Source organism: Myiozetetes cayanensis, unplaced genomic scaffold, assembly GCF_022539395.1.
Source record: "Myiozetetes cayanensis isolate MyiCay16 unplaced genomic scaffold, myiCay2020 scf4, whole genome shotgun sequence".
NCBI classification, from domain to species: domain Eukaryota; kingdom Metazoa; phylum Chordata; class Aves; order Passeriformes; family Tyrannidae; genus Myiozetetes; species Myiozetetes cayanensis.
Window position 1 is genome coordinate 27,126,164 of NW_026087631.1, and position 26,787 is coordinate 27,152,950.

At 37.3% G+C, this 26,787-nt stretch overlaps 1 protein-coding gene across 4 annotated transcripts in view; it reads right to left on the reverse strand.

The window, feature by feature from the left end:
• EFNA5 (ephrin A5) overlaps nucleotides 1-26,787 on the reverse strand; it is a 208,818-nt gene that overhangs the window by 24,559 nt on the left and 157,472 nt on the right. For all 4 annotated transcript variants that reach the window (XM_050328450.1, XM_050328451.1, XM_050328452.1 and 1 more), the window contains one exon: nucleotides 15,315-15,607. In XM_050328450.1, the coding sequence (XP_050184407.1) occupies nucleotides 15,315-15,607 (293 nt within the window). The remainder of the gene's footprint in view (nucleotides 1-15,314; nucleotides 15,608-26,787) is intronic.

Genomic DNA, 26,787 nt, shown 5'->3' on the forward strand with positions numbered 1-26,787 from the left:
TAGACAATCTTAGTCCTTGATTATTGGAGAGCAGAAATGGGGCTCCAGTTGATGGTAGTATTGTATTTGCACTTAAAAACCCATAAAAAACCACAAAAATCCTGGTAAAAATACAAACATATAATTCAAAAGAACCTACTGACAAGTTTTCAAGATGTTTACAATCCACAACAGAGATCATATTTTCAGAAGAACTCTGCTTCATGTGCAAAGCATTTCAGAAATCAGGCCAACTATTTGGATACTGAAGTGACAGCTATGTACTTCTAAAATTATGACTCTAATTGGGAATACTAAACACTTCTGACATATGGTCTGTAATATGAAATCTATTTATTTTACCTACTTTGGACTGGAACCAAGGAAGAACAGGGTTGAAGAAACATATGTGCAATTTATACAGAAAAAATATAGAAACTGTATCTACCCTGGGCTTAGGTGGTGAGTTTGTTGGTTTGGGGTTTTTTTTTCTTTATTTTGCTTTGTTTTGTTTTGTTGTTTTCTTTCAATTGTGTGTTAAGATGTATTTTGGACCAGTGTCCTAAAGCCTAGATAAAGAGTCCACATAAATGTAGATGTACCAAAACCTATGTCATTTTCTCTGCTGCTCAAGTCAAAAAAGACCACTATGATCAAGTAGTGTGTATGCACAGTTGTCAAATTTTTTTTTCAGGAGTCTAGTAAAGTGAATCAAATCACTATTTTTGTGTGTGTGTGTGTTCAATGTACATACACATTTTCTATTTACTTTTTGAATCAGAAGTAAAACCAACAGTGGGACTTTATGTCTATAAATTAAAAAAGCTGTTTCTTCATTAAAAGGCAAAGAAAAATATCACTATTTTTAGTCTTTTTCTCCCCCTTCTCTCAAAATTATTATTTCAGGGTCTGCTATTTTCAGACTAAAATACATTTGCTCGAGCTAAGGCAATTTCATAGGACTTTCTGCTGCTGTTTTATTTGTGTGTCTTTCATTACTGGGATTTTTTGGGTTATTTTTTTAGAATGTTCCTGTGCTAATAATTTTACCTTGTATTATAGGGGTGGAGTGCAGATTTACATGTACATATTAGCACACAGAATACCATATGCTGTTCACAAGCACTTCACGGAAAAGTATACATCTTTGTGGAAATCCAGCTGTACTCACACAAGTACCAGAAGTGTAACTTTAATTTAGATTTCTAAAGCACAATGTTCCTCACCCTCCCAGTCAATACAGTTCCAAAAATTCTGCCTTCCTTTTCTGCCAGTAACTTCAGTGTGGTACCAGGTTCCTCAAGAGACTTATTTTTGGTTTAAGATTATATTTCACTCAAAATATTCTATAGTTCACTAAAATGAAAAAAGTCCAAGGTGGAAATATATCTTCTTAGCCAGGTTAGCATATTAAGAAATATTCTCCCTAGACAGCAATTTTTAGGGGCTTTCCCCAAGCTAACTCTTAATGTACATCTTTTAAACTTGTGTAAAATCTAGAACTGATCATTAGATTTGAAAATTAACCCATACAATTTGTTTAGAAGTAATGCTACTGTTTCTAATAAAAACAAGCAGCTGGTGTTTCTGAGCTGGGACTGGTTCAAGGGTCTGGGACTTTGCAGTGCCTTCAAATCACAGCAAACACTGATCATTATAGGTAACTGCAAAGCTCCTGGAAAAGTGAATTTGTCCCTCAATCAAGAAGGTAGCAATAGCATGGCATGACATGTAATTGGGAAAACCCCAGGGAAAACGAACATCTTATATTTTGCATCCCAAGGATTTGGTGGCAAACTGAGAAGCTTCCTTATGGAGGTTGGAACACATTTTGTAGAGAATAGCTCCTTCTGCCATTTTCTTCAATAGGAGAGATTTCAGTGAGAATGTTTCTCTCTAGTGCACATCCATTGCCACATGAATTACCAACATGAAAGGAACTAAGCAGAGAGAAGAAGTAAAGAGAAGACAGACACTGCTGTACCCTGAGAAGTGTCATGAACAGTCTCCTACCCACATAGGGTTGACTTTATCTTTAATCTTGTTTTCATTTTGAAAAACACAAGTGATGTGCAGTGATGGTTATGCCACATCAAGGACAAGAAGGAACAACTGGTCAGATCAGCCTATACAGGAAGGAGAATGACAATCTAGTGAAATTATAATACAATACCCAGGAAACACTTCACTGGCACTTAATATTAAAAATATCTAATCTTTCAATGGAGTTAAAATTATGTATACTTTTAGTTTGTTAAAATTAGGATTTTTATATTCACAACAGCTAAAGCCTTTAATGCATAAAGATTATTTTTTATCAGAGATCTAACCATTATTGGTCAGAGAGGTTTGGAGATATTCAAGAATCAATTGGATTCCATCCTGTCCCATGTGCTTTGGGACAGCCCTCCTTAAGCAGGGAGGTTGGACCACATGACACACAGTGGTCCCTTCCAACCTTACCCATTCTGGGATTTTGGGATTCTGTAACATAATACATTTTAGTACTAGTGTTATTACTTTATAAATATATATGTGTATATATTTATATACATACACACATACGCACATAAAAAAGAAGAAAATCCATACACACATACAGGTTAAATAAACACACAGAAAATATAACAAAAAAGCTCAGTCAGTTGAGAAGAAAACATTATTAGAAATATTTTGTCTTTTTGAAAGAACTGTATCTCTAAGATGACACTTATTCTTAGGAAAAAAAAATAAAATAGATCCTTCACTAAAGAGATTCACTGCAACTTTCACTTATGCTTATATTAAGCCAGGAACGTAATCAAGTTCTCAGACCCATTGTATGCATCAGCTGCCCTGTACTGATTTTGGGGAAAGATAGCCCACATTAACTCCATGACACAAGATTTCCAAAACCTCCATGTAGCACTATCACCCCTGCAGAAATCTCTTTCTGTTTGATGTTGAACAGTAGCCTTCTCTATTATAGTTTGAGCATTAGCCAGAGGAACTTTCTCAGGAGAATAACACTACCTCTACTGATTTTATCGTGCCCTTTTCTTGTGAAATATTTCACTGAAAATAATTGGAACCTAATGATACTTCAGAGAAGTCTCTACATGAAAGAAAGAAATAATAGGAAGAAATGTTATGTTTGAGACTATACTTTCTTTTCACGGGATCCTTACACATCCAATGGGAACTGTCAGAGCCACCAACCAATTAATTTTCTAATCTCTCTATAATGAGGTTTTTTCTCCTTCAACCCTTGTTTGTCTCCTTTGTAGAAAACATCTGATTTTTCACTTATCTTTTGATTTCCTTCATTTTATACCATCTTAAAATGCAGAAGTGGAAGCAAAATGGGAGCTAGCCCTAACAGAATAATAAAATATAGCATGTCTCTCCTTTAATGCCTTGGAGCATGATAAGCTCAAAAAGGAGTATGCTAGGAAATTGATTTTGTCTGTCCAAAACACATTGAAAGTGTGAAGATCATGTTGGCAGACTGCCCTGAATTGCTGTTAAATCCTGCAATATTAATTTTGACCCCTTTCTTATCATTCTAGTAATTTCTTCACACCTTGTACAAGATTTATGGACCACTCCTATGGTACTCCACAGAACTACTTGCAGATGCACAGAATAGGAAGCGGTCACATGTACTTCTTTTTCCCAGAGATCTAAATAGGACTCATGAAGCCACTCTGAGGAAAAAAAAAAAAAAAAAAAAAAAGCATGATGTGGGCAAAAAAAGAGAAAGTATGAAGAAAAAAACAAAACAAAATGCGCCAAAACAGCAGTTAGACAGACATCTCACTTCTCCTATTGGAAATTTGGACTTGCCAAAAAATTAAGAAATTTGGGTCTGGTTTATTTTTTAACCTCATTCTGCTTTGTTGATTAACCTGTTTCTGTTCTTAAAATGAATTGCACCATATTGTGTCTCCACTGTATAATTTTATCAAGGAGGCGACAAATCATGCTGGCAGTGATGGTCCGGGCTGAAGTGGAATGTATGGTAAAATACAGTTCTCCTCAAATGAACTGCTGAAACCGTTAATCTTTATCTAAATGCCCATAATAACTATTTTGTTCTCTGTGGCAGTTGGGAGAAAAAAAAACGTCTTCCAAAAAGCATTTTGGCAGCCAATCTGCTTGTTAATAAAACCTGGAGAAACGTTTGTGATTAATATAAATTACTAATTCCTCTTTTAATGCCTAAACGTGACAGTGACTAATTTACACAGTTTTGCTTGAGTTGCCACTGAGTATTTCAAGTGGGATCACGAACAAAAAAAGTGCTGTTGCACTGGTGTATGTTTCCAAGTAAAACTACCACAGGTGCAGGAACTACAGATGAGGAACTCTATCTCTGGCAATAACTTCTAACTGTGCTGGCTGATTGTTCTGCTTAGGATGGGGGGAAAGTGCCACCAGTGAAAGCTACATAACACTCCTATTATAAGCTGAAAGTTGTACATTTTGTAGAGACCTATGAAATGGTTGCTGTTTCTCATACCTAGTCAGCAGCATATTTTAGTGCACACAACTAGTTTGACAATGAGTATCTCTGCCTTGTTATAAACATACTTTAAACGTATTTTTATGCATGATTATTAATTTGAAACTCCAGCAGCATTATACTTTACCTGCTCATATTCAATTGCCAATAAAATAAAACTTTTGTGAAATACTAGAAAATTTGATAAAAGAGATTGCTAAACAAAAACCTACCCATATCAGCTGTTCGTGTATGAACTACACAACACTGTCACCATCATCCTCATTGGAACACACCTTTATTTTTGAGATGATTTGCTTCTGCACCTCTTTCTGAGAAAGAAAAGCATTTTTTACCTTGTTGATGTGCCTGTGGACTTTTCACTATGCCATTCTTACCTTCTACTTTGTGGTGCTGTTTACAGATAGGAACTAAGGAAGTCAGATCCCAATTCCATGAATCACCAACAGGAACTGCACACATAACTTCATTCCAATTTTCATGGAGGAAAACAAATTTGTGACTTATCTGTGCATCACTACCCAGAAGCAAAGAGGTGTTAATACTAAGCCCAGTTCAACAGGACATGTTGCATTCTTTTACAGTCTCCCCGTTCATGAAGAAAGGCACAACATTTAAGGCAGACAGCAAGTCCTGATGCAGCTGCTGCTACAGATCCTGACTTCAGTCCCAATACAGAGTTCTGTGTCAGTGCCTCACACCTGAATGTCTCCTGCAAAACCTTGAGATATTAGAGAAAAATAGTCCACATGCAGTTACAAGCACTGACATAAAGGAAAACGACCCAGTATTACCACAAACAGGTGTGTCAAAAACATACTTAAGAAGAAATCCAAGCTTGTATATTCACAATGTCCTCACCTACAACTCTTAAAATATAATTTAGATCAGCTAAGATGTTCTGGTATTCTTTTGCCTGAACACATTTTGAACACCACTATGACTGAATTGTCAGGGCTCTCTAAATTGATTAAAATACTGCCATCCTGATTATCCTTCAAATAATTAAGATCATTTCACCCCCAGAAGATCAGCAACAGCAATGTTATTCCCCATATCCATCATCAGGAGCCTGGTTACTTTTGTGCACAGAGGTATGGCACAAGTGAGATTCTGATACACCTTCAAGCCATTCTTAATTCCCTAAAGCAGTGTTGTATCTAGCTGGCTATACCACTTCATACTTCAAATATTAAATATCCACGATGTAAAAGGGAAACCAAGGAGATTTTAGAGGCAGTAAAAATCTCATTTGGCCAATAATGTAGACCTGAGCATGACCAACTGCTTTTCTGAAGGAAAGTAGAAACATTTGAAAGGCTGAAAAGATTTTTCAGTAATTTTTCAGAATAAAGCAGTTCTATGTATTTCTGAATACTCAGTGAAAAAAAAAATCTTATTCTATGTAATATATATAATCTATATACTGATTTGCCAAGATAGAAGTATTAACTGCATGTGCCATTTTGCGCCCAGAGTCTTGGTCACCTTGTCTGAATAGTATGCATTACTGGGAAATAAAACAAAGTTATTGAGAATTTTATAACCCTTTCCTATTTTAAAGCCCCCTCTAATATCAGAGGGAAAGGTAGCTTAGAAACAAATCTGCCGCTTCTAGGTCCAAGTATTTAAGAAAATAATGGAGGTGGATGATGAATATTAACTTATGGAACAAGACCATCAGCCAATTGCTCAGCATGTGGAAGCATTTTTATCTTGGAGAAGTTTGGTTTTGGTCTACTGGTTGCAGGCATGCATATATAATAAGCTTATACTGTGCTTGTACAGTACTGTACAGTACATACAGTATCATCAGAGAAAGTGCCACCTTGGTGAGTTAGTCTGAGGAACAAGGAGACTAACATGCTGATGACATGGAGGCAATGAAGTACAACACTGTTATTCCAAATGTCACTGCTATGCTATTTCCATTTCTGTTGGCACCTGCTTCACTTTACAAAACCTGTACTTCCAATACAACAGCTCATTAAACAGGTTTCAGTTTGCTCAGAAATCAAATTAGAACACTGCTACAGAGTTATAAGTCCTCAGATAATTATTAATATTACTGTCCACTCCTATGAGTTCTTTCATCCAAGGAATCCACATGCTTCACCTTATTAATCTCATAACATTCCAGTGAAGTACCACTACAATGAGTCTCACCCACCAGCTATGTGCAGCCACCTCAGAGATGTTAAGCTGCAGCTGTTCAACATCAAAACCGATTTCAAGCAAGGATTGATGAATGGTCCATCAGGATTTAAAGAGCTGTGAGCAATTCATTCAGTGGTACTTCCAGCAGAACACTGAAATTTAAACACTTACTCTTAAGAAAATTGCAATGGGATTTTTACAAGAACCACAAATGTAAAAAATTACAGTCACCAGTATGGAACATTTAGTCACCATTGATTTTAAGGCAGGTGTGTGTGTCACATATGGCGTCGTCAAGTTCCTAATGCTCCTTAAAGGTCTTTTATCCAAGGTCTAATCAATCGATATTTTTAATGCCTGGGATTTGATCATAACAAAACTAAATACATGCTTTATTTTCCTACAAAATTAACTGATCTTTGTCAAGCAGCACAGGTGAGAAACAAAAATAGGACAGAGGAAACAAAACCCTGTCATCTATCTTTCCGACTGTGGTCAGTCCTTTGTTCTCCTAATGTCCAAAATCAGTACTTCACTAGAAAGCAGCACAAGTCACTGGTCTTCATGGAGAAGTGAAGACCTTACAAAAGATGCTCTAAATAAATTTAAAGATATAAAAGATATATAGCCTCCCTCTTTTATAGTTTTCCAGCTATCAGGATGTTAATGGAACCTAAATTTTTGAAGCACGTAAATCCAAATCTTCTTTAAACTTGTTTTCTGAAAGACATTCATTCCCTTTGAAAAACTCAAACAATAGAGACCAGCACTTCCATGCATTCTCTCTTCATTTTCTTATATGGATTTCTCCTGGGTCCCAAATTATTCAACAGCTTTTAACATTCCCTTTGAGCATTCTAAGAACACTACCAATGTCAAAATCTATTAAACACTAGTGATTATTTCTGCTTTCTTTTAAGCGGGACCAGCACTTAATCCTTCTGGTGCTTTCTAACAGAAACCGGTCCTTTAATCTACACACTAAGCTAAGCATGAATCCCCTGTAAAGGTCACCTTCCTTGTCTATCTAATGTTATCACAAAAAATATTTTTTAAAGTACACATTTATCAAATCCTTTCAATTGCTTTGATTTAATTCAGAACATCTCAAGTGATTCTGGTAAACCAGCTATCAAAGCAGGATTCGTAGTAGAGTGGCATGTCTGATACCACTGCTGTCAAAGCAGCGTCACTGTTTATGTTGATTAGATCTTGACTGAAAGGTTAATGAGGAACCTGGTAATAAACAATGTTTATCCAAAAGAAAAGTGCAATTAACACACTTAAGATGTTTGTCATTCTCTCAGCATCCTTTAATAACATTCCTTAGTTAACCTTCATTTTTTAGCTTTTGGTGTGACCCAGGATGTCTGGAGAGAGAGTTCCAAAAAGTGATCTTCTTACATCATGTCTTCAAGAAACAACGAGGAAACGTAAGCATCAGCAGTACCTGAATTAACTAATACTCGCTGAATTCAAGAGAGACTGCATTTTTCCACTTGATGGAAGACAAACTCTGTCTTCACTTTCAAAGAAAAAGATATGCTACTTAAATCAACTGTTTTGGCAACTTCTAATAAAAGTTTAGTCTATGAATAAATAGAGTTCACTGTCTCCGGTACAAGCTAAGTATGGTACGACAAGACTTACCAATAATCTGCTCCACTCATTTCTCTAGAGTTCACACAACTCTGTAAAGCTAAACTTTGTCCTAAGTCAAATCACTGATTTTGAGTTTCAGTATTTACATATTCAAGATGGAAAAATATCCAAAATAAGCCTTTTACATCATGTAAGTCACTGATATGAGGGGAAAAAAAACACTCCAAGAGGTTTTTCCTGAAAGGTTTTTTCATACAATTGCTCAGTGAAGAAAAGCAAAAAAACCTGTCTTCATGTGTGGCTAGTCTTATTTTATCCTGAAGGAAAAAATACCATGGGTATTAGTCAAGAAGTCAAACATATCTAGACAAGGACATTGTGAGACAAGTAGAACTTAGGTCTGTACAAAATGACCTACTGCCTGAACAAGCTGATACACAATGTACTCAATGGGTAATTGCAAAAGATACCAAGTCTTTATCATAGCTACAAACAGAGGAACAGAAGTTCCCAGAAGTACAGAGTATTGCTATTAAAATAGAAACTTATTTCTTTCCTGCAACTCTAAGGATGTTCTGAGGAGGGATAAGCGTTACATGCCCTGGTGAACATGAAGACATGGTTCTCCTCTGCATAAAAGCAATTTTAAATTCAGACTGACAGTGTCTATATGTTTACATGGGTAAACACACAGATAAAATGTTCATTGTGCCTTCTTTGAATTTTCAAGATGGTATAATTTGTCACTTATGCCAAGGTCAGTTTGCTGATTAAGAGATTCTTCTTTAATGGCATGACAGCTTATAGAGAAACTATATATCCTAACTGCTGGATGATTTAAAAACAAACAAACAAACAAATAAAAAAATAATTCTACAATATTAGTAGTTAAATATTATTGTATTACCCTCCCAGCTGGGATATAACACAAAAGCACCGACTTCCTCCAAAAAAAGTAAACATTGTAAGTAATCTAACCAAAACTGTCTACAGTAACCTTTGATTGATTCTAATACTCTCCAGGATGCAACTGAATAGTTGCACTGTCTTCTTTACATTATCTCCTTTTCTAGCAGGAATTTCCTCAAGTAAGTCAGACTCAAAACCTGAGAAACAGTGTACTTACACTCCCAGAGAGAACCTCCTACCAACAGACCTACAGTCAGCAGTAGAAACTGCTGTGCTGACAATACCAACTGGTACTGAAAAAGCAAAATTTCCAGATTTATAACATGATGATAAAAAGAGAGAAGTGTAGTTTGGGGGGGGACTTATATGTTCTGATAGGATAAAATTACCGCTCACAATCTTTCTGTTTTGTGCTCCTATTACATCAAACTAAACCTGTAGCAAATGTAGAGATCCCTAAAGCAAATAACCATCTTACAGTGAGTTGCACCCATTCATGCAAAACATTGATATCCACTAATATTAACCTGGTGCTCAAGCAAGAGCAATGAACTCTATGCAGCTGTTTAATATCATTCTTCTTTTGAGCACATGAAAAATACCAAGTAACTGTTAATAAAATAAAAAGATTTCTGTGCAGCTTTCTCCCATACAATATCACAGGATATTCAACCTTGTCTCTGCAAAGTCACCCTTCTTAACTCTTGCTACACTGAAACCACTTCTTAAAGAGTAAGAACCAAGCTAGCAATCTGGAAGCTATTCCAGCTTCCTAGTCACGGAAAGCTATTGATAGGTCTGTGTTAATTTCCATAAAAGGTGAACACTACCTTTCCTATGCTAACTGCTGATTTGTATATGGACATGTACAGTTCTCTCCAGTGAGTTAAGACCTCTAAACTCTGCCAATTATTCTTCATTAATAATCAAAAATCCTTATGCAACCACCAGCAGCAGCAAACAGTGGTAGTTGCATGTTCTTACCCATCCCCAGAAATTCAGTGGCTAGGTCACATGGAGAAAGCATTTCAGTACAGGTTCTAACACAGACATCTCAGTTGGAAAGCAGTGAACAGGCACAGGGCAAATTGATGATAACAATATAAAATATGCTTACAGTTTTGAGACAAAAAGACAGCAACCCTCCCAATAATTAACCTGATCACTAAACACAGAATTGCACAGGACAGAGAAAGGACCGAGGATTGTACCAGAGACTAAAGAAAAACAAGAGCACAAACAAGCTCTCAACTCTTAAAAACACATAAAACATGGCAGAAGGGGAAAAGGGAGCAAGTTCAGCTTTGCTGTCATCAGGGACACCTATTGCCTCAACAAAACTTTAGCTAGAGACCTTCTTAATACAATAAGCTAAATACCTACTTAATAGGCAAAAGAGGTGGAGTATTAAAATATTTTTTCTATTACTTTTTTTTCCTTAAGGTCTTTAGAATGAAAGAACCCACCAGAGGTATGCATATGGTTGTAGAGGGACGGTCCAACTACCTGGCAGCTGCTAGAGGAAAATGACAGCAGGACATAATCAGGACAACTTTCCGACACAAAGAGGGAACAAGCAAACAGAAGTGAGACAATTTATTATTAGAAAGAATGCAAATCACAAGTTTTCCTACAGAAGCAGTAGCTAAGACTGTCAGGGTGGAATGTCACTTGAATAAAAGCCCTCAGAATCAGAAATTTCAGGAAAATAAGCAATTAGTGCAGAGAAACAAGGATGATGAGGGACAAACACTTAAAAAATCAAGGGAACAGGTAACATTGCAAGTTGCTTGGGAATGGAATCTATGAGGAAAAGGAGGCACATGATGGCTGGATGTTATTAAGAGGCACATGTACAACTGAAAGTACAACTTTACAAACTGCTTCTTAATTTAATTGTAAATATAAGAACTTAAAAAATATTATTTATAACCATAATTAAATTCAAATCATAAAATCACATTATCCTGATGTGAACATAAGCAATACAATTTCCCAAAAACCTTCTGAATTGACAATCAGAAGCTTCATGAAAATAAATGGTGACAACAAAGACATAATGATAATGACACATCATTAAAGGTGACGCAAAGAAACGGCACAAGCATTTTGAAATAAAATCAGAAAGACACATGCAGAAAATAAAACTAGAAAGAAACTGTAACAAAAAGAGGTACAAATAAACTACAGGTAAAACAACAATATATTTAACAGGTGAAAGGAGCTCTTTTCTCAAGGAGAATGGGAGAAAACCCCCACAAGTTCTGTTTAGGTACATTACATGTAAAGCTTGCTAACTGCTAGCAAAAATCTTCAGTATTTTATGGACAACAGAAGAGCAGCAAGACGACTGTAAAGAAGAGCAAACCTACCTGTCTTTCTAGGAAAAGGACGTAAGTATATATAAATGAAAATATTCACAATGATCAAATGACTAAATAAACAATATATATAAAATCTTGGAGGATAAGATGATAAAAATACCACAGATTTCTTATGGATAAATCCTGTAAAATACCAAGTTCTTGAATGAAATACCCAGACTGATGTCTCAGAGGAAAACATATGCTACAGTTTAGTACTGGTACAACTTTTGACACTACAACAATGATGCGCTGTTTTCAAGAAAAGAACAATGTGCTCTAGCTTAAATCAACTCAGGAGTTTGGTTTGGAAACTGAGGTCAGGATTCTGCAGTAATCCGTAGCAGTCTGCTACAGATTACAGATGCTACAGTCTGTAGCATCTTTCTTTTTTTTATTTCAACAGCCCTGATGTGTATTTGCCAAGCTGTCACTGCTGTTTTTTTCAATACCTAGCACATTAATAAGAATAAATTACCCACAATTAAGTTAAAATAATGGAAATTATACACTCATTTTGAAACATATAATTAAGTAACATTATACATTTTAGGACTTTCTTCCCTTTCTTGCTTTTGAGTTTAACTCACTATGCACATACCTCATGTTAACCTGAATACCGAAACTTATGTTCCATTCAAAAGGACATTAAAATCACTGTCATGACACTGTTTAGTTTCTGCTTTCTCTATATTCCATTTGCTTCTCTTTCAGTAGTAATACTATTTTGTTTGTTTTCATGTTAGCATACACTAACCTGTGGTGAGCACCTGCTAAGAACTAAGTAAAAATTAAGACTTCAGGTCATGATACATTATTTACTTTCCCCAGCCCACCCCCACTGTTCACACCCTAAGTAAATAAAAGTTAATTTCTCTGTAAATATTTAATAAGCTTTTCTTCTTTCAAAAGTAAACTTAATCAGTACTTTGTGATTGCATGACTGTAATGTTTGAGTTCTTCAATGTAAATTTGATATCAGACAGGTAAGATTTCTTTGCTTGCATTTTCCTAGAATGAACATGCCAAGAAGGGAGATCCAAGTTCATCTGAACTATGTATGAAGGCAATGGCATAACAAGGAAAACTGACATTTTCCAAATGAACTGTTCATACAAACAGACAATGATTGTTCACAAATTATTGCATTTTCTGAAAATAATGAAAGCAAGAGGCAAGCCACATCCTTAAAAGGTAAAAAGTGAAGAATTCTGACAAAGCACCAGAGAGTAATTAAGCTAACCAGCCACTTATTATTTCTGTCTTTCCAGAGGTATAGGCTACACAATGTATTTTGCAATCCTTAAATAGAACATGACAAACTGATCCTATATAGTCAGCCTTCCGTCTCTACTGCAAAGAAGGTAAAGGTTTCAAAAAGGAAAGGAAACCTTTCATGACAAAGCAGTAATTTCTCAACATGCAGATACAGAAAGGTAACAAAAGTGGTCTCCATTGCCTGAACTAGCGCCTGCTTAAAACTGTGAAGAGAACACAAGAAATAACATTTTACTAGTTTGTTTATTCTACAAACTATGAGAAAAAACCATTCCAGGATGGACAACCGTGCCCTGAGAAGGTCTGCATATTATTGCTAACTTAGTGTAATGTGCTTCCCTGAAACTGCTGCAGCATCAGCCTTGCTGTGTTCTCATCAAACCCAAGAATAAAGGAAAAAAAAACCTACAGAAAAGAAGGAAAAACCCTTTTTGTGTTCCTAAAACATGAAGGTTAGTTTAAACTAATACTTTACATCTATTTGCTAATTTTTTGCTATTTTACTTTTCATCAAAAAAATTAATTCCATCTCCATGCAGTGGAGTATCATAAAGCTCTTCAAGTTTTAAAGCGCTTTGGGACAATTATTTTGAAGGGAGCCCTTGACAGTTAAATGACTCAGTTAAATGAATGCTATAGATTTTTACATTAACGTTATATGATTTTTAGTGACATATTGAATTTAACCACAAATAAGAAAAAACAGGTATAAGCAATCTGGATGTATTTCAACAATAATGTCTTGCTTGAGAGTTCAACGGATTTTGTATGTTCTAAAAATGAAACTAATAACTAGACAGCTCAAGCTGGGATTGCTCATATTTTTCCTTCACTTTCATGTTTGGTTTCACCTTTATTAAACATTTATCTTTTTTTCTTTTTAAAAAATTTAAAAGACTATTTTTTTTTTTTTAGGCTTGCACTTACCAATGCCAACTCTGTGCTACATTTTATTGCAACCTTGTGATGATAAAGACTGTATTCCTTAGCCTAACTGTTCCTGTTTATTTTACTAAAGCTCTGAAAGTGAACTGAAAAAAAGCAAAAACAAAAAGTACACCAAAAAATACCCCCCACTGTTCCAAGGGAGCCTGATATCAGAGTTTTGATTGACAGAGAACTCTGGTTGAAGTGACTCAAGTAGGACTGGGCCTACACAATGGAGATTTATTTACCTTGAATATTATTTACTTAACTCTAATGATTTTACATCATTTTGCATGCCCATATTAAAAAAAAAATAGTTTTAAATAAAATTACAGTTTGCTTTTTGAATTTTTTTATATTATTGTGCTGAAGCAAAATAACAAGGCATAGTTCTTCTGATGACAAACTACCACTCAAGATTTTTATTTGATGGAAGAAGAAGAAATGAATGGAAAACTACCCACTAGGTAGTTAGTTAACTAGGACTGTTATTTCCCAGTAGATTAAGAAAGCAAAACCAAAAATCTCAGTGATGAAGAAATGAGGCTGAAAAACAGGGATCATACATACTCAGTTTCTCTGGTGAAATGAGCTGGAATTACTGTTTCACAGTACAGTGAAACACTACACATATGAAAGCAATATTTAATGGGACCTACAGTCCTTCTAAAGCTTTCAGTTTTGTAGTCTAACACCAAAAAAAAAAAAAGGAAAAAGTACTGCTGGAGCAGTCAAAACTTTTTACAAGTGAAAGATACAGGTACAAAACAAGTTGATGTAATAAGATGTTTGCTGAGAGTATTAAACAAATGAAGTGCTAAGTGGAGTCAGAGAATCAGTTCTCTTAGCTGTTTTTTAACCTCCTGGTGTTTTTACTTCCTTAGACCCATATGCTATTTCCTGTACATCCTCTGGGTGCCCAGAGCAGCCCTGATCAGGCCTTCTCACCTGCCTGCCTTCTGCTCCCAGAGCATTCCCATTGCCCACACTGACAGAAACAGCTCATCCATGAAAAAGATGGGGAGAGGAAGGAAGGCAGAAAAAAGGAGACACTTAGCTACACACTAGGATTACTTAGCCTAAGAAATTATGACTTTAAATACCACTGGACTACTGGCATCAGCACCATAACACCACTGAAAAACTGCACATACCTCACTTTTCTTGGGTTATAAATACTAGAGACAAAAATATTTCATCTGTGCAAATAAGAAAAACCAGGTATTTCATATGCAAAGGATTAATGGTTTTTCCTTATATTTGGGGACAGCTACCATACTACCCTTCTTGCCCAATCCTCCTCCACCTCAGAGTGCTGAAATAAAAGTAATTGTACATTTTACTTTAAATGTCAGCTGTGGTTCAGTAAACAGGCTGACATGCTATTCCATATGGGAAAAGAAGTTTTGATTTTATATCATTTTCACCAGTTAGATTCCTAGGTAATGTATCTGGGGATACTTAAACCTGTGTTCACTGTAAGACATCCGTGTTTTATACCATTTGGCCCTCTGTATTTTCACAGCACATAGGTGAAAAATTAGCTGGGTTTCTTACACCTGCTGTGCAACAATGGGAAATCTCTATATACTTACAGATGTAGAAATATTCCCGGCCTGGCCTGAACTCAAATCCTAGTGAGAAGGGCGTGAAGAGTTGAAACTTTTCCGAGAACTTCAATGGTCCATTTGGGGAATGCGGTCGATTACACTCCCACCTCTTGAACCCCTTGGAAGTGTGATCACAGGAGCTGTAGCCATCAAAGTTCACCATGTACAGAACATAGCGTTCGGTCTTATCTTCTGGCACCGAGTCTTCATAGTGAGGGCAGAACACATCCAGGTAGTCATTGATGCAGACATCGATGTGGTAGTCACCTCTCTGGAATCTGAAATCACAAGAAGAGTTCAAATATGAGCACAGCTTACTCAGGATGACCTTCTAGCAGGGTAACATTCTCATAAAAGGGGTATCACTAATGGCACTTCACTCCAGCCATGCACATTTACTCTCAAAAATAACCCTTACAATTCATCAGAGCTATCAAAGAGAGATTATGCAGGACTATGATCATACAACCTTCTAAATAAAGGTTTTGCTCTATTCTCTTACAAATGGAGTCTGTTGCTAACAGACTTTCCCTACAGTTCATAGAATAAAGAAACAAAGAGAGCACCTGCCTTATCTGGTAGTGGTTTGGGGTTTTTTTAATTGAAGAAAGAAGCAAGAAGAAGCAAAGAAGCCAAAACCGCATCAGCCTTCCCAAATCAGTGTCTATATAAACATCTGCTTATGCATGCAAATAAATAAACTAGACATATCCTTTTCTCTGAATCAGTCTGTAATCATGTGCTGAAAGTAGATTTGACTGCAAGTACTTATAGTTACTACATGAACACAAACAGGTTACTTTTTTTTTCATAATTAGCAGCAGCTTGTCAAGATGCAATGAAATGTCCATATTGCTTTTTAAAGTGATTTGAAAAGCAGTGCTTCTCCTTTGCCAAAAGTAAACAGTGCGGACGTTGCTCTGTTCAGACGAAAGGATTCTGGGATACAAATTATCAGCACTCAGCCTAATGCGACAGTTCTGAGTGAGTACCAGTAGAGAAATGCAGTGCAAGGCACCAGCCGAGATGCATTTTATTATTGCTATTATTATGACTGATGAGTCAGTCCTTAAGGATGTGGAATTCTCATTTCGTTTGGAAAGGGAGGTTTCCTTTTTCCAAGCCTCCGTGTTTCACTTACATTACTTTTCTAATGCCTACCATAGTATCTGGAAGAAACTATGGAAACAATTCACTGCCTCCATGGGAGCTTACACTATGATGGATTTAATGATTCCATAAACCAGGTCTGTATGTCCATTAAACTCCCTGGGGCAGCTAAAGAAACCAACCACTGACCTACTCCACTTCAGGCTGACTGGGCTACTTGTAGCTTCTCTCTTTCATGGCTGCACTTGTCAAGTATACCACAGAGCAATAAAAAGGCCATGACAGATTTAACTATAATACCTCTTTTTAGCTGAGGGGCATATTTTAAACACCTGATGGGCTTGAAATCTGCCATCTGGATCCCTCTATCTAATTTCAGAGAAAAAGCAATGATCTGCTGGTCCTCTAAGGATAAATTCAGAGCAAACTATACCTTTTCATATCCCTACAATAATTTAACTGCAATAAAATAGCTTTTTAAAGAAGAAAAACTGCATACGCATCAAAGTATGATATATCTGTATAATTTCAGCCAGTGCACAGCCTCACAGTTCCACTATGTAACATGGAAAAGCCTCTCTGAACAACAGTTCTTCCAGCAGAATTTACATTTATCTAAATAACTGGGTAAAATGTATATTTTTGTACTCCAGTGCTTTGAAAATGCATCACCTGAACAGACACCCTCTTAACATATTTGCAAAAATGTATTGTTATCAAATTGATGTCTGCTCTCAATCAGTTAACAGTACACCATTTCTTGCAGATAATGAAAAACAGTGTAAGTAACAAATGAAAAAGCCACATTTGGGCAGTGATATCTCTAATTTTTTTTAACTACAGTTTTAGTAAGTAAAAAGTAATATAGATTTATAAATGTGTGTATTTTTGTGTGCATGCGTTTTTTTAACCAGGTAGATGATACACAATGGAGTCTTCTCAAGGGGTCAAGGTTACCTCTTATATCAGCCTATGCCTTCACAATAATGCCCAATTACAGTTTTCTGACAGAAATTGTATGCTTCCAGGCTTATACTTGATACATTATATGTATTATTATCATTATGTTGTTATTACTGAAGTACTTTTTACATAATACAGTCAAGATCAGACTGAACTCCAACATTAGACTTCTACAACACAAACTTATGTGAACTGTTTTTCCACAATATCTTTAAATCAGTGGAGAGAAAAATGAACTTCTGAAGTCTAATTCACCTGGTCTCTTTAGGCCCAAGGTACATTGTGGATGGCTCATCCTCTAGAAGAAGCTATTTCTCTCCCTGAACTAAAAGAAGAGTCTAGAGAGGCAGTCTGCCCTGTAAATAGATGAATTTGAAGGGAAGAATCCAACTGTACAGCCCATGATAATGGAGATGATAAGTACAAAGAGGCAGACAACTAAGTGGGTGAGCACACCTTAAATCCAAGCTAGCAGTGAAACTGAATTCATAATCTGCACTATGTTCGACCCAATACCGCAAAAAAATGAGCTAATCTGTTTCCCTTTTGGCAAAGTTTCCTAGTGTATTCTTGTTAAAATAAACAAAACTACAATGCAACTTTCCTCTTTGATCACTGGTATTTTAGTAGATTCCTTCATATTTCTCCTTTTCTAAGTGCTGAAGCAGTTGAGTGTCTTCATTCATTGCACACACCCTTGCCTGTTAAGTGCGGTCTGCAAAGCAGGTCTGAGAGTGAAACGCACTGACCAAGTCCTTTTTATCCCAGTGTCTTTTCCTCCCTGCTCCCCTGCTCTCTCAATAGTTTCATTCCACAGTCAGTCATCATAGCTAGAAAGTGTTTACATTTACACATTTAAAAAGGGAAGAAATGGCGCATATTTTAAGTGATCTAAACTGGCCTTTAGCCAATACTGCTGGCACAGCAGTAAACCTGCTCAAGGGAAAACACGTACCAAGGTGTTTTATCGGGCAGCTCTGAGTGAAGTCTCTTTACTCTCTTATTGGCCAACTAAGATTCAGAAAGCAGGCATTTATTTCCCCTCTTATAGTATCTCAAAGAAGTCAGTAATTAAAATCTCATCAAGTGTACTAAAAAGATGTAGCACTAATTTTATATTTCCAATAGTGGCTGAGACCATTCCATTTCTCCATCTACAAGCAGCGTGCTGTATTTACCTCCTGGAAGAGGAAATGAAAAGTCCTCTAATCTAAACAAAAAGACAAAGGATGGCCACGAGTTAACTCACAAAAAAATTAATCAGCTCAGATTCCTCAAAGCTATTAAGGGAAACACTTCAGAAATACACTTCCAAGAATTTTAAACCACATTTGAGAGGAAAACACTTAACATTTACAGGCTGAAAACCTCTTACTAGTAGGATAATGTCAGATAGTAGACTGAACCAAAAGTTCCATTTCAAATTAAAGCTATCTATATATGATGAGGAGCAAAACACGAAAAAGGGAAGGTGGAATCCATTAACAGACGTTTGTAGAGATGATAGGAATAGCAGATCTCCTGTCCCTTTTTCCAGTCCCATTCAGAATATAAAGCTTTCTAATAATACTACTGATGTACTTTTCTTTTTCTCAATTAGGTCTTCATCTGGTTCTGACAGATCCTCACCCAGACTCCCATACCCTTCTGGAACCATGTGATATACATGAGGATCTTTATACTAACCCCACTGCAAGGAAAAAACCAGTCCTATCTAGATTTTCCATAACAGAACATTGTATTGTGCTAGAAACCAACCAAAAAGGCTTCTCTAAAAATCTGACAGGATCTACAAACCTTCTTCCAAATTATGTCATTTGTCTCCACGCACTCTAGCTTACACATAGCAAAACACAGCTATTCTTCAAACATAATTAAACTTTGTTTTTTGTCAGGTGGCATTCAAACAGCATCCTGGGAACCTGCATACTACAAGCTACTATTAGGCAGTAGTGTTATAAAAGCCATTTTAAAGACAGAGGTAGATAGTTAAGTAGCTTCTTAATCTAAGTATTTCCATAACCAATAAACATTAGCTTGCTATGCAAAACTTGAATACTGCTTCCAGCAAAGACTATCACAGGAATGTCTCTGTGCTGTAGTGCCACTGATGAAATGTCCAGGTATCCAGGATGCAGAGAAATAACTCAGTGGTTATTCTAACCACAGAAACGCAAGACTAGCAAAACACTTTTAAAGTAATTAATGTCTTCTGTATTGTGTTATTGCATTAACAAAACATGAAAGTACACTGTGTGCATGCTTCTCTTCATATTTTAAGTCCTGAAGCATAAGTGGTTCATCTTGAATTTAATAACTTTGCTGGTCACTGAAACAAATGACAATTTATTTGAACAGATATTTAGAATGTAATAACAATTTTGTTCAGTTTGTCTCTTTCTTCCTTACTTTCTCAGAATAAACTCTACAAAAATCCAGTTTAAGAATAGCACAAATAACACTAATTGCCCATTATCACTTACATAGATAAAAAATCGCAATAGCTTCTGCTTGTTACCTCCCCTACAAATCCTATTAGTTATATTCTATAGCCCTTCCTGTAAAATCAACATACCAGATGCTTTACTTCAAGATAAGTGTACTGGAAAATTTGCCTTTTACTGTGTCAACCTTTCTTTGTTTGGAGTCTGTTCTGTCAAATGCATGTGGCAAGGCTTCACTGTGAACCAGAAAAGACTTCAAACAAATGCTCTGACAGTGAATTATGAAATTCTGGTCTTCAGTCAGGTATCAGAAGGGATCAGATGCAAACGACCCCAATTCTGACACCTGCACAGCCTGTTGACACCAATGGACAGAGGACACTGCCACTGCTGTATGCCATACACCACTCACCCTGTTGCTAAATGATAATCTGAAATGTAAAGCAACATCAACTATATTCACTGAAGTAATTTATTTTTTGGGTAAATACAAACCACAATTGCCCATAGTTTTTCAGAAACAGCACAGCAAAAATTTACCTGCTCTGTTTCCTAAGGAAAAAGGGCTTTTGTGAGCAGCACATGTGCATAACCCCTGTATTCACATTCAGGTGGTGACGTCATTCAGCTCCTCCTTTTTATTTTCATAACCAGTAAGCCACTTTAAACTAAATTTAATGGAAACAGTGAGGTCTCAGAAAGAAGTCCATTCCTACAAGTACCATGGAAAAAGTAGCCAGATAAGAAGATCCCATAAGTATCCCAAAGGTTTCTGTGGCTGCGTAGCAGGGGTGGGCGGGGCAGGGGCTACAGGGGTGGCTTCTCTCAGAAGCTGCTAGTAGCTTCCCCTGTCCCATGGAGCCAGTGCTAGCTTGCTCCAAGATGGACTTGCTGCTGCTGGCCAAGGCCTAGCCAAACAGGAGTAACGCCTCTGTGATAACATAATTAAGAACAGAAGATTATTGCGCAGAAAGAATTCCAGCCGGGGAAGAGTGGAGTGAGAACATGGGAACAACAAGGTAGACACCAAGGACAGTGCAGAAGGAGGGGCAGGAGATGCTCCAGGTGCCAGAGCTGAGGCCCTGCAGCCCATGGTGGAGCAGCTATGCCCCTGCAGCCCAGGGAGGAGCCATGCTTGAGCAGGTGGATATACAAAGGAGGTTGTGACCCTGTGTGGGGCCCTAGACGGAGCAGGGTCCTGCCAGAGACCTGCAGCCCATGGAGAGGGAAGTCCGCACTGGAGAAGGTTTTTCCCAAGTAGGACTTGCGGCCCCTGTGGAGGACCCACGTCTGTACAGCTCCATGAAGGACTGTACCCCATGGAGAAATGACTTACAGGACAGCAATCTGGGAAGAACTGCTGCCCAAGGGACGGACTCCTTCTGGAGAGGTCCATCAAGGACTATCTCCCATGGGAGGGACCCCATGGCAGCAGGGGAAGGACTCCTCTCCCTGCGCAGCAGCAGAAACAACAACTGACCATAATCCCCATTTCCCATCCCCCTGCACCCCTGGGGGGAAGGAGGGAGAACATCAAAGGAGAGGTGGGGGGAAGGTGTTTTTAAGACGGTTTTATTTCTTATGCTTTGGTGCTTATCCTGTTAGCAATATTTTTAAGTACTATCCCCACTTGGAGCCCCTGGTGGTCTAGGGGGTAAAGGCGCCGCGCTATCACCGCGGAGACCCGGGTTCGATTCCCGGTCAGGGCCACTCCCGGGTAGGTGGGGCTCGTTAGCCCTTAAAGGCAACCCACCTACGTCCTGAGGACCTCGCTGCCACCGTCCAAGCTCGCTTGGCCCCGGCAGATGAACCTTAGGATTAAAGGGTGGGCTCAGTTCCGCGCACACTGTGTCTCACCTAAAAAATCCAATGCGCAGGCTGGAAGGTGGAAAGACCTTCCCTGGATCTTCGCTCGCGAAGACTGGCCATTATTTATATTTATCCCCACTTGGAGTCTGTTTTGCCTGTGAAGGTAATCATTAAGTGACCTCTCCCAGCTGTTATCTCTACTCATGAGTCCTTGGCTGTTATTTTTCTCTCCTCTGTCCAGCTCCAGAGGGAGAGTGACAGAGTGGTTTTAGTGGGTACCTGGTATCCGGCCAGGGTCAACCTGCTACACCAACAAAGGCTGAATCTCCAGTAGATTAAACATTATTCGTCAACATAAACATCTCTTACAAATGCTCTCGGGCACAGAAAAGGGTTGAACTAGAAAAAGACAGAATTAGGTTGAAAACTAGGTTTTCAACTTTGTGTCAACGGTTATGAAATAATTTGCTTAAATTATTAATAACAGAGAGGTAAGTAGGTTTTTGTGTATTAAATCATTTTCTGGAAACCGTTAACATCATTTAAAAGAATAACATTTTGATTGCTCTTAGGTTACGATGTATTTATTTACCATTCCACAGTACTGAGCTCTCCCATACCTTTTGTCTCTGACTAGGTGGCAAGTGTGGTGCACCAGACCATTCCAAGCTCTCCTCACATGCTATGACTGGAACACAGCAGCAGAACTTGTGCCTCATTATTCTTTTACACACTTCAAGCCCCCTCATTTCAACTTAAGGCTGTTAAGTGTGATGGGGGAAATCTTGTGGTTGTTAATTATCTGAGGGGTTGTGGGATTAAATGTACCATTTTACTGCAGACAATTTCAAAGATGCTATTTCTGTGCTATGGAAAAATAACCCCTTTAATGCTTTTCTGCTCTTTTTACTGGCTTTGGTCACAACATTTCACAAACTCTGTTCCCAACAGCTCTGCTGACATCAACAATGATTCCAATGCACAAACAATGAAGCAATCAAAAAGCTATTTTAATTTTAGCTCTATTCAAACCAAAAGAAAATTCAACATTTTCCAGATGCTAAGAGAAGTGTTTGCTAACAGTAGCAAGCCAGTGACATTTTAGATCTCTAACAGGATATTGCTACCCTGAGCAAGCAAACAAAAAAACCCCTCTAATAAAAAGAAGCAGTCTGTGATCTTTTAGTCCTTAGGTTACAGTTTCACAAGTTAAAACAAGTTCAAGACACCATGAAAAAGTACTATGTAGGACACAAAATCAAGGCTGTTGCTCAAAAAATCAGTATTCAAAAATTATGCCTAGAAAAGACTGCAAGCTAAGTACACAATGCAGAAAGAAACTTATTCTCTCGTCATTAAGTCCTCTATTCAATTAGCATTTATTGGAGTAATTAAACACTGGGAAAGGATGCCAGGCTAATTGTTAGATTATGATAATTATACAGCTTTGCTGTGCTACAGCTGATCAAAATAAGATGTGGTCACACACACTCCACTAAAGCTTCCCTGCAATCATCAGGCTACCATGGGAAACTTATTACTTAACAGCCACTTATTACTCGTTCATTTTCAATCAGGCAGAGAAACTTATTATTTGTAACCTTCGTTTTACTCTCCCACCCACTCTGCCGGAACAAGCCTTCCAAAAGGTTGCACCCAGGTCTCTGCCTTTGGCTGGCTCCCTTCCATCATAATTACACAGCTGAGCAGAATCAGGCTCCTGCACTTGAAAGAGAGTTCATCAGACTTCAAATTACTGTTTCACAACCAGCTGCAAGCGCCTATCATGTTTCTTGAACGAGCCCAGTGATCTCCCTGCATTTCACTTCACATGCATCTGTGGGAGATTTACCTTCCCCTTTTGATTCTCCTATGTCCCACTCGTCTGGGAGGTTTTTCACATTTACTTAGATGAGTCCAAATGCAAAAAGCAGGGAAAAAAAATGCATTAAGATGGACCTCATGAGAAAAAGCATCAGTTTTATGTGGCTTGTCTCCCTAGAGAATCTTATGCCTTTACCCCTTCTTATCAGCCAACCATACAAGAGAGACATTGTGCTTTCCTGTTTGGAGGGCTGGGGTTTTTTTTCTTATTAAAGAACAGTGTTCTCATCAGCTACCATTGTACCTGGTACTTCATACTGCCTATTTACATGAGACAAACAAGTGATTTACCATGGGGACTAGAACATGGGAAAAAACATGAAACAAACCAGTTTGAGCTAGCATTCAGGTTTTTAAAGAAAAGAGCTCATTAAGCACCAAGTAGCTCTGAAGAGTCATAGAATATTTCGCCGAACAGAAGAAATTCCCCCCGAAAAATACTAAATTCTTGAAAATTATTTTTATTCTGTGCTGACCAAAAAACTGGACCTTTTGAAATGCTGGAAGCACCAACCCCTTCATTGGCAATTGATCTGGAAACTTCTTAAACAGGACAGGCCAGGGTTTACTACAATGGTAAAATAACTTGAACTTCTTGAACTTCTTGAATTTCTTGAACTTCTCTTTTCCCACACTATTGAAATTTACAGCTATCCTGCAGGTAACCACTTACAAACTTTAAATTATTTTAACTTTCAGGAGCAAGAAATTTCCTCAAACCAGTCTGGTATAAGTCTTTAACCTTCTGGAGGGGAAAAAATAAATCAAAAATCTTCATGTTGTGTGGTTTTTTTTGTTTTGTTGATTTCTTTTGTAATGTGCCTTGGCTGAAATACATTGTTTGCAAAATGAAGAAAGCTTGCATCCAGAGTGAGGCTCCTATTAGAACTGTGACAAAAAAGACTGCAAAACACAGAAGGAAAGCAGTAGGTTGTAATGGGAAAGGGAGATGTCCTATTTAAAATGTACAAGTTCTTTGAATGACATATCTTGTGTTAATTCTATTAACCTAAGAGACATGAAACACCTTTTTTTTCTGGTTCTATTTCTGAACAAAAATTTAAATTGCATCATAACAGTAAACAGTGACAATGAATTTACAGTATAGGCACATATTTTAGTTATTTTTATTATCTAAAGTCTCTTTAAGAAATAAATTCTTTAAAAAAATGTGTTTACTCCACTTACAATCAATAATTTCCCCCCTTACACTCATAACTATGTTTATTTATACAGCTGGGTCCTGTATGGACTTTTTATAGCTAGCACTGCAGAAAGATATATGTTCAATGATAATGCAAACATTAAAAAATAGAAACTAATTACTCTTCTCTGAGTAGATATGAGGGAGGGAATCAACAAATCAACGTTTATTTCCCAACTATACATACAGAGATTCTCAAGTAGTGCAGCACCTTTACCCACTTAATTTCACACCATTCTGCCCCTCCTAATCAATGAGCTGGACATTTTGCATGTTGTGTATTAAAACTGTTTCCTCAGACTCTGTATTTGTAAAGTTTGTTTAAAGCTGGCACACAAGACTTTCACCTGATCTCTTAGAATTTCTCTTTTGCTGTAACTTGTGAAGCAAAGAACCCACTGCATTTTGGGGGCTTCAGTAACACAGTCATATTGTTGATGATCAGGGTGACAAAGGGGTGCAACAAGTCAGAGCACTGCTCCTGATGAGGTCAAGCTCTTGTTTCCCAGCTGTCCCAGCTCTGATAGCTTTAAACCCAATGACTACAGACTACCTGACTATTTATTTTCCACTGCTGTGGGCATTTAACTTGCAGAGATGGATGAAGATAGAAGGGAGGTGAAAGTAAAGAGCTACTACTCTGTCAAAGGTATCACTTAGGTTTACAGGACAAACTTCAGTGCTGAAGCCTAACAACATTATCTGAGAGATACCACACCCAACCAGACACTGAAGGCAGCCTGAGATTTGTGTTCAGAGCCTCTGTCCACACTTTGAATCCAAAATGTTCGGGTTGAAGTCAGTCTCTTTGTTAAGTTGATTTATGGACACAAGCTCATTACTTGTGTTCCCATTAGTACTACTCTAGAGTTCAGCAGCAACATTTATCCCACTTTATCTGATGTGGAATGAGGAGATCTGGTAATTACTACTCACAAATTTTTAAATGTGGTCATCAATATCCTCCACACATGACTCTATATTTGTCTGCTTTAGACATTAACAAAACAGATGATGTCAGCTTCATCTTTTTTCCATGCTTTTGCTTGAAAATACAAAACCTACCTCAGCTACCTCCTTCTATACCAGGAAAACTGCAGTCTGCTGATTCAATAGCCTATCAACCATTCTTAAAAAAGTAGCGAGCTCTGCTGTAGTGACACATAGTTACTGTCAGTCACATTTCAAAGACAATAACATTTCCAGAGTTTAAATTCTTAAAAACCAAAATAAAATAATAACAGAAAACCCCCACAGGTAGGAGTACTACTAAAGAGTCTGAACTGGACTCTTAACAACATGTGTTGACCATGTGTCTAATGCAGAAGACAGTCTGTCAGCCTTGATGGAATGTGATTCTGTGAGTGGTATTTGCTAACCCTGCCTGAGGCATGTGCTGACATCTGTTAATGGATATGGAGAACAGTGCCCTATCTGCAGAAAGGTCTTGCTTCTCACACTCACTAAATGAAAGAAAAGAACATTTGCCCAACAAGCATGTTGACCTGCACACTGAATAATAAAGATAAACCTCAATTAGTTTCCACAAGGAAGTGCAAGTAGCACAAGTCAGCTTGGAAAATTTGTTTTCTCACTAATATATTAAAAGCAGAGTGATGACTAACTCCTATAAACTGAAATCTCCATCTCTTCCATACTTTCAGAGAAAAAAAAAACTGCATCAATTTGCACTGGTAAACTTACATGGGCAGCATTTGAGAAGAAACATATATTTTGATAAAACTGTCTATTTATTGAATATACCTACATTTGCTGTTGTAGAGAAAGGCTTTTCTCTGACATTAAGTTATAGTTGTTTATTATTAATCCCAAAATCTTTCAACAAAATTAATTTAAAATATTTTGTCACTGAAATAGAATTTGGAGACTCAGACACCCTAATAATTTGTCACAGGTAAATTCTATAACTTAATTTCCGAACATGCAAGAGTATAAAATGAAACTAATCCTCGAGATGTTTCACAGTATTTTTATGTTTAATAGATCATGTATATTTTAATAAGCTCTGGTCTTAATCCACATC